General features: G+C 52.8%; 1 protein-coding gene across 1 annotated transcript; it reads left to right on the top strand.

The window, feature by feature from the left end:
- Positions 1 to 3,547: 3,547 nt before the first annotated feature.
- LOC104286892 (olfactory receptor 51G2-like) lies at positions 3,548 to 4,700 on the top strand (the record flags this gene model as incomplete). Its single annotated transcript, XM_009885537.1, is given in 4 exon segments — positions 3,548 to 4,158; positions 4,308 to 4,459; positions 4,461 to 4,584; positions 4,587 to 4,700. Coding segments are annotated over 4 exon segments (1,001 nt in total), but the record flags the coding sequence as incomplete, so codon positions are not given.
- Positions 4,701 to 9,413: the final 4,713 nt, after the last annotated feature.

A 9,413-nucleotide genomic window follows, 5' to 3' on the forward strand; every position in this document is an offset into this window, starting at 1 on the left:
TTGAGATGGTACCCAGCACAAGCTGCTTTGGAGCTGGTCTGGACTGGGAAGTCTCGAACTTCACCTCCAGGTGCCTGGGTTTACAGAAACCAGCTCGGCTGTGGGAAAGCCCCTGTGCCAGTTTATCCCCTGGTGCAGGAGGGTTTGTACCTGCAGAGGGTTTATGTGCCACCCCTAACCCTGCGTCCCAACTGGGGGAACTGGGAGAACTGTCCATGAGCTGGGATGAGATCCTGGCTCCGTGTAGTTACCTGCTGGAGGGGTTAGCAGTGCCGCAGCCAGTCTGCAGTCAGACTGCGTGGGCTGTGCCCCTCCGTCAGGGCAGAGGGAAAGGGCTGTGCTGTCCCCCGGGGCGTGCGGGGGGAACTGAGCTACTGAGGAGCAAAATTCCCTCCTGATGGTCCACGCAGACAGCGGGTTTTGTGTGTAGCTGTGTGGAATTTACACCCAGCTATCCAGCATGGCAGTATGGTCTGCTTAGCTTAGTTCACTCCGAAAATAAGTCACCTGCCGCCACTCCTGGGCTGCCGTCCCGGGCAGGACACGTGGTGGTCACTCTCGTGGTCTCGGAGAGCTCAAGCCCGGTGCTCAGTGGCAGCGGTTTGTGATGGCTGCGGTGACAAACCTCCATCAAAGTGACTGCACAAACGCAAACGGGCTATTATGTATATACGAACCAATTCTGGCTCAGGAATCCCCTAGAGCACAAATCGCTGGAGGCTGGGAAGGTGCTTGAGGAATTGCTAAGCACACTTGCCCTGTTCTTACATTCTTCTCTTGGCATCTGCCTAAGGCCGCTTTTGGGGACAGGACACAAGCTCACATAGCTCTCGCCTGCTCCAGAGACCATGGACCCGTTCCAGGGTTTCCTTCCACATCCATAGGATGAAGCGGGGCTGGGAACAACCTTTAAGATCTGTCTATCCACCACCCTGCCACAGAGGCGTCTCTGGAAGGGGTCTCCAGGTTGCATCCCCTGCCGCCATCAGCACGCCGCAGCGCTGCATCGCGTGCCGGGGTGGACCTGGTGCTGTGGGGGTTAACGCATCTGCTCTGAGCCCTGAGAAACCGAGAGCCCTCCTGCTCCCAGGCCAGCCCTCTCCCACGGCGAGGATCCATAAATCTGCTGCTGTGAGCCCTGACGGTCAGGAGCCGACTGCTTCCTTGCAGAGGAGCTGGTGGGAAGCTCAGGGCGGTCGTGAGCGAGGCGGGTGAGCGGGGTCTTCGCTGTGTCCTGGAAGATCACACTGTGCCACTGACGAGGGCTCGGCTGGGTCCCCACTCCTCCCAGATGTGGACAGGGTCCATGACTCTTGCACCCGCAAACAGCCCTGCCACCCCACGGGCCATCTCATTTCGGCTGCCCGAGGTGGGTGTAGCTCCGAGGACGTGTGCTCTGTCCCCTTTCCCACAGGCAGGCAAGGAGACAGCAGAACTCTCACAGCCCCCAAACCCTCATGTTTCCCGGCTCGCAAAGGGGAACGGGCAGCCCTGCATCCATTCCCACAACCGCTCCTCACACGAGAGCAGGGTGCAGCCCCTTTTCCACCCACAGCTTCCTGAGGACACACCGTCTCAGGGAAATCCTGGGGTGCATCTGTGGAATTTGTCATTTTCAGGAGTACATCAGACTCTAAAAGTTAAAATGAGTCATTCACCCTTCTTTTGTGCTCCTCCTGACAGGCTGTGACATGTGAGAGCTTAGTATGGACCTGATCTCAAATTTGGGAGGGTCTCGCGCTCTGCCAGCCCAGTCCCAGCTCACGCTGTGCCTGCTCGGGGCAGCGATGCTCCCTTGCTCCAGTGCGTGCTGCGCCGGGGGGTGACGATTTGTGGCACAAAATGTGGCTGAGACAAGGAGGTTCCCCTGTTCTTTGTGTGCGCAAGTGATGCGGCATCCGTCTAGCACAGTGCGCGTAAAACACATACCAGAAATTGAGGGCAATTAAAAACGACCTGTGACAGTTCCTGCACTCTCAGGGTGGAGACTGAGCAGGGAATTGCGGCTGCTTTAACTGATGCTGCCAGATGTTTGTGCCTGAAGATAACTGTCTCCCGTAACTCCTCCTCCTCCCCCTCCACGTAATGCCGGGGAAGATCTTTGACAAGCTTCTCTTGAGGACTAGAGAAAACTCCCACACATTAAAGCCTGCAGCTTTGTGCAAGCCCAGGTCAGTCCAGGGAACTTGTTCGGTCTTTGCCGTTATCCAAAGGTGCTGCGTTGGGCCATAAACCCGTACACTGCCACAGGGAAGGGCACAGAGAGGCGCTGTGGGTTAGAAGCCTTGTGAATTTGAGGAAAGAATGGCAATATCTCTGCAATTTTCTGAACAAATAGATATTAGATATTTTTAAATGTAATGGTTTTACAGTTATTTAAGTTGTTTCGAAAACATTTCTAGGCTTACAGGTGAATATTCCAAGTAAGGTGGCAAAACAGTTGTCACTTAGCTGTCAAAACCAGTCATCTCCAGAGCAGTTTCTTAAAATCCCTCTTACGCACTCTTTCATTCCCACTGTCTCCCTCCTCGTTGCTTTCCGTGGGATGTCCTTACAGGAGAGGGGTGGGAGAGACCTCTCCAGAAGATGTTAGAAACCCAACGTGGATCACACCGAGCCGAGCTGGGGCTGTGGACACCTCAGTGACCCTCGCTGCAATACACTGAGGGTGCACTGGCTCTGCTCCGTACGAGCAGCCAAGGGAGCATGGGAACCCCTGTGGCAGATGGTCCTTCAAAGGCAGATGTGAGGACCACAGTGGGGCACGCAGAGACTCCAGAAACTGCAGTCCTTGAGTCCTGTCCCACCCCTCCTGGCAGCACGAGACAGCGTGACTTTACAGAAAGAAAACTGTTCCATCTCCCCTCCCTGTATTTCTAGTGGGAGAATGTCCAGAGACATCCTGCTGTTATACGATGTCCTTGTAATTTCCAGCTTACATTTATACGTGCACAATTTACATACATTGCTTTGTGAATAATCACTATCCTTCAGCTTAAGTAGGTCTTTTTTCCTCCATGTGTTTGTAGATGGTCTGTGTTTTGTTGGTCTAAAAGGGCCGGGCTCTACCAATCTCCATTCCTCAGAAAGTTGCTCTATCTCCACAGGCAGACCAGTGTCTGATCTGTGATCAGCTCCTCTTCTTTCACCGGAGATTCCCAGCAAAAGCAAAAAATTCAAGATCAGAGCTCACCACAGCCCTCTCTAATTGCAGTGTCACTTCCCTCTCTCGATTTGCATTCACACAAGCGCTCCTGGACATTTTTTTTTCAGTTGTTCATTCCCCTGCCATACCAGGCAGCCAGAACGAGGACCTGCCCAAACTGTGCAATGCACACACGTGCCTTCTGCCTGTGTGTGGTTTCTGTGTCGGAGCGTGCGCGCAGGCGGAGGTGAGCGGGCTCAGGCTGTTTCTGTGCAGCTCCTGCGAAGCTTTGCTGGTCCTGGTGATGTCTCTGATCCAAAGCCCCAGACTGAAGGGCTCCCAGGCTCTCCCTGCTTCTTACTGCCTGTATGTGATTTGTGACCCTGCTGGCTTTCGTTCCAGGGCAGCTATTCAGGGATGAGATGGAGCATCCTTGTTTCATCCCAACCGGGACCAACAGCAGCCAGACCAGGACCCTGTCCTTCTTTTTGGGTGGCTTTCCGGCATGGGAAACCACTCAGTTGTGGTCTGTTGTTCCTCTCTGCTCTATGTACCTCCTGGCACTGCTGGGGAACTTGACTGTCCTTTCCATCATTAGGGCAGAGCGGAGCCTCCACACACCCATGTATCTACTCCTTGCTATGCTAGCTGCGGCTGACCTGGGCTTGTCCGCATCCACGTTCCCAACCATGCTGAGGATGCTGTGGCTGGAGGCCAGAGAGATCAGCTTTGGCACCTGCCTTGCACAAATGTTCTTCATTCACTCCTTCACGGATATTGAATCTGCTGTCGTTCTGGCAATGGCCTTTGACCGCTATGTGGCCGTCTGCCACCCCCTACGATATTCCTCCATCCTCACCAACTCAGTGACCACCAAGATATGTGTGGTGATCATCATGAGGACCGCCCTAGTACAGTTCCCACTTCCAATCCTGCTGACTCGGCTGTGTTTCACCAGGGTCAGCAAGCTCTCCCATCCCTACTGTTTGCATCCTGACACCATCAAACATGCAGTCTCAGATACAGAATTCACAGAATTCACAGAATGGTTAGGGTTGGAAGGGATCTTTGGAGATCATCTAGTCCAACCCCCCTGCCAGAGCAGGGTCACCTACAGCACGTTGCACAGGACAGCGTCCAGGCGGGTTTTGAATGTCTCCAGGATACGAGGATCAACAGTACTTATGGGCTTTTTGTGCTACTCTCCACACTGGGTTTGGACTTGGTCTTTGTCCTCCTGTCCTACCTACTCATCCTTAAGACCATCCTGAACATTGCAACTTGGAGGGAGCGTCTCAAAGCCCTCAACACCTGCGTCACATATCTGTGCCATCCTCCTCTTTATCCCCATGATCTGCCTGTCCATGATGCACCAGTTTGGCAAACACGTGTCCCTCCAGGCCTATGTTTTCACAGCCAACCTCCATTTCCTTGCCCCCACCCCATCCTGAATCCTATCGTTTACAGCGTGAAAACCAAACCGATCCAGAGACGGATACAGAGGATGATCTGCCAAAGAGGGATCCACAAGTCCAGGGTTGCCATTTGCCAGTAAAGCCAACATGATGGTCACTGCCAACTGTCTTATGCAAGGTTCAACCCCAAGAAGACCAGCCAGGGGGACATGACGGACCTGCCAATGTAAAGATATGTGGCAAGTAAGTATATAAGGAAAGTAAAAGGTATATGGAAGGTAAAGGATGTGTTGATACCTGCAGTGTAAGAACCATGGTTTGTAAGAGCATCTGGTTAATGGCTCTTCAACATATAAAGAGAGGCCAAAGACAGGAAAAATAACAAATGATACCTAGATACACAAACCCAAGACCCCAGGAGATGACAGAGATAATAACGCAGACCACAACCATCAGGTCAGTGATTGAGGGGCGGCTGGGGGAACCAGGAGGAAAGAGGTTCAAGCAGAAATGCAGAGAAGGGAGAAAGAAAATTATCATGGCTCCCTTGGGAAAGAGCAGACTTAGTGCTGGATATTCGATAGGGTTTGTGTAAAATTTTATATGGGATGATTTAAGGGGCTTGTGGAAATGTGCAAAATGTATTAGAGGATATTTAGAAGGACCAAAGGTAAGGGAAAGGAGGTATCCGGGTGTATTGGGAACGAACCAGCATGGGAAAACGGAGCGGGGCTGGTAAAGGAGCTGGTCAATGCAGTCTCCAGGCCACGCACCTGATCACCACAGCCTGTCCTGTCTGCTCATTAAACTCACTTCTGGCTCTTTTCTGAGTGATCTTATTGTCTGTGTATGGGGGTACACGTGTGGGGTTTGGTGACAAACGTTAAGCTGGACTAACTGATGAATGGGAGGAGACCAGAACCTGGAAAGACCCAAGGCTGGAGCTGGAGAGTGGACAAGCAGGGATCAGGGTCTGGGCATGGATCTGGACAGGCCTCTGGTCTGCTCCAGGGCTTGAGGGACCCACGGACACAAGAGTGACTGTGAACCAAGTGGGAGAGGGTCATGTCCTGTCCTGACCATCCATTGAGGAGGAATGGGGCTGGGTCGTGCTGGTCATGTCCATGTGAGCACTGCTGGTGGTGGTGTGGATGCCAGGGCGCGCAATGCTCTCTGTGATGGTCTTTTTGGCCATCTGGGACCATGTGTGGCCCCAGGGAGACCAGGCTGGTCGCTGCCCATTCGGGTCTGATCCATTGTATGTGAAGCAGAGGGTCGGGGTGATTAGGAGCAGAGGGCGCCGGGTCTGGCAAGGTCCACCCTCCACAGCCACAGCTGGGCTGGCGTCCCAGGCGGTGGGCTGATCATAGAAGCAGCCCCTCAGGTCTGCAGGGGGAATCCTTTGCATAAAGCAATGACTTTTGGACTCTCAGATAACCAAAAATATTGTCTTCTCTTTAAAACACAGGTGCTTTCTTCCCTACGTCTTTCTTTGTTTCACCTGAAGCATTTTGCCTGGGCTAGGCTACAACACCAGATTTCTTGAAATAGCTGTCATTCCCGAATTAGCATGTGCTAATTGGTATGCTGGAGTTTCCATAAGGCGCTGCAGCGCAACGCCTCCTCAGGCTGGCTCATTTAGACTTAGAAGATTGATTTCTTCCCACTTGAGCTGATGGGGTAGTGCTCTTTCAAAAGGAGCTGTTCTCTTCCAGCTGACCCAGAGGTGCAGGCACTGTGTAAACTGTGCCCTTGGGAGGGCATTTTAAAACAGCTCAAACATTCAAGAACTGTTTTCTGCCAGTGTTTGTTACGGACTGTACACCCAGCACTGTAACAAGTAGGATCAGCATCTTCTTGGGAGCACTGGTACTGGGAACTATAAATCTTTTTGAAAGGGGTCCAATGGATTCCCCTGGCCTTTCCAGGCTCGGTCCCCTTGGCACACATCTGTATAACCCATGAAGACACATATATGCATCCTCCTATGTATAATGAAATTATAAGCCCCAACTGAAACCCTGGAGACCAGTAATTCTGCTTCTTCCAGTACCAAAGTTTTGGGTTGTTCTGGTGAAAGCTTCAACCAGACAGCCTTTGCCCAAGAGCTGCTTGGCAGAGCCTGGCTCGTGGGTGAGACCCACTGCCCTCAACCTCAGAGCTGTCCTCAGACCCTCTCCCTTGGGAAGCGCTCTGCCACACATTGTGGATGGCAAAGGTTTCTACAAGCTCAAAAAGCAGCAAGACAAATTCACGGGAGAGCAATCCTTTGATATAAAAATAATCTCTTTGACTGAGGAGCCCCTGTGCTCTTCTGCGTTGATGAGCACCACTGCATGTTCGCCTTGTTGCCTAAATGCTTCCCCAGGGACCTGCTGGTGGCCAGGCTGCTGGGTTAGATGGCACTTGGACCAGCTCCTCGCAGCCCTCCCATGGTGGTGCAGGCTCCAGAGTCCTTCCACCGCAACCTGGGAGCCCAGAGGCAGCAGCGCGGCCGGAGCCGGACCCCGTCTCACCAGCCGAGAGCGCTGGCGGCGGAGCAGCAGGGAGGGGTGAAGCCCGGACCCCGCGAACCCGCGATCCCTTTCCCCGGGGGGACTGCGGCGGTTCGGGGGACCCCGGGAGGCCAAGCGCCGCTCGCTGCTTCCCTCTGCTGGGGGATGCGGGATGCGGGATGCGGGATGCGGGATGCGGGATGCGGGATGCGGGATGCGGGATGCGGGATGCGGGATGCGGGATGCGGGATGCGGGATGCGGGATGCGGGATGCGGGATGCGGGATGCGGGATGCGGGATGCGGGATGCGGGATGTGGGATGTGGGACGCAGGATAGGGGATGGGGGATGCGGGATGCGGGATGCAAAATGGAGGATGAGGCATGTGGGATTCAGGATGGGGGATGTGGGACACGGGACACGGGATGAGGGATGTGGGATGCTCCCAGTCCCTGCCGCCCACTGACCCCAATGGCCTCAGCCCAGGGTTGGGAGCTCCTCATGGAAACAAGGAGGGGAGACATATCTCTGCTTTGGAGACCACACATGAGAAAGCAAATCCATGGGGTCATAGGGGTTGCTCCATGCCAGACGCACCCCATAGGTTCTTTGTCCCATGTCAGGACCTTCACAGAAAGGTTGTTTCTCCTTTTCTTCTTCTTTTTCTCATTTTCTTTTCTTTTCTTTTTCTGAAGCAGGGAGACAGTTCAGAAGTGACGTCTCCATGAGAGGGTCCTCACCTGATTGGCTTACTGCAGAGGAACGCCAATGAAGCCTCTGTCAGAGAGAGGATGTATGTGCACAGAGACCTGCACACCACAACCTCCCCTGAACACGGCTGCCATATTCAAAAGGTGGCTGTGTGATTTTGAGAATTTTTGGTTAAAAACCCAAAAGCTGAAGAACTTAAATTCCATTCTGTTTTTCAGACCTGAGCTGTAGCTTGGCACCAGTGTGGGACAGGAGAGAGGAACCCCTGAAAGCTGCTGGGCAATGCCAAAACCTGCTGTCCTCGGGACTGCTCTGTGTCCTCGTCCCTGGGAACAGGGTGAGAGAGAGAAATGAGGTGAGCTCAGTCCCCCACCCTGAGACCCTGTGAGAGCTATGTGCCACTGACTCACCCGCAGGGAAGGATAACCAAATTAGGGCTGCAGCATAGGTAATCTCAGCTTTAACAATATAAAATTGATTTTCAGGCATTAGAAAGTATTAGTCTGCCTATGCCACAGATGCGTCAAGTGGGTCACTGGGGCTGGAGGACCTTATTTAATTAAAACCGTGAATTCTTACACTAGAGTCGATCTGCCCCAGGGGTTATGTGCTACAATATCTGTGCTGGGGCTGGACAGCCGTAAGGTATGCACGTGCCAACAGCTGGTGACAATGGCTTTTTGCAGATGTCCCAATCTGAGGGGCTTAAAGATCCAATCTTGAAATGTTGATGCCCAAGATGTCAGGTCACAATTTTCATAACAAAGAAAGGAAAAGGAAAGAAAGGAAGAAGAAAGGAAAAAGAAAATATCTGGCTGAAAAAGAAAGTATCTGGCTAAAGTCAATGTCTTCTTTTATTTCAGTAACTAGATTTAGTGCTCAATTTAAGGTACACAGGTTTGACTTTTTTCATACTTTTATTAGTTCCCGTTCCACCACAACCTCTTTCCGCTCACCCACTTGTTGACCATTCCCATTCTTCGTTAATACTGAATTTTCTTTTTATGCCCCCAAAGAGAGTCCTCACAGAGCACAAGCACTCAGACCGGGAAAAGCGATGAGAGCCTGCTGCAGAGAGCAGACACGTTTATTAATCACCCCGGTGCTTGAAGCAGCAGCGCTTGGACAGCCACAGAGGCAGGCAGAGCAAGGCTAGGGGCAGTGATGGCAGCAGATCCTGTGACATCTCTGCAGGGTTGGCTGGAGGAGGTCAGCATCACTCATCTGTGTGTCCTCAGCCATCCCACCTCATCCCCATCCCGCTGTGAAGGAGGTGATGCAGCACTCCGAAGGCTTTGTGTGCGCCATCCCATGCCACAGTCTGCGGAGGCAATGGAAGGTAATCCCTCACCAGGCAACTCACATTAAAGGAGTTCCACTCAAAACCCCATTAATTTTGTATACTTTTCATCACGTTTGTCCAAGCAGCACAGATCAGAGCTCTGCCGCTCCCAGCTGCCTGCGTGCCCCGTGGGGACTCATGGGGAGTGTATAAATATCGCCACCTCCCTGCCCTCTCTGCAGGAGTCCCCTCAGGTTCAGAGGCAGATGTCTGCATTCCTGGTGGTCATGGGAGATGGTGAGTTGTTTGCAGAAGCTGTCATTTGGCAGGTTTCTGTGGCTGACGTGCCTGACTTGAACTAGAAGG

Source organism: Charadrius vociferus, unplaced genomic scaffold (genome assembly GCF_000708025.1).
Source record: "Charadrius vociferus isolate BGI_N301 unplaced genomic scaffold, ASM70802v2 scaffold165, whole genome shotgun sequence".
NCBI lineage: Eukaryota > Metazoa > Chordata > Aves > Charadriiformes > Charadriidae > Charadrius > Charadrius vociferus.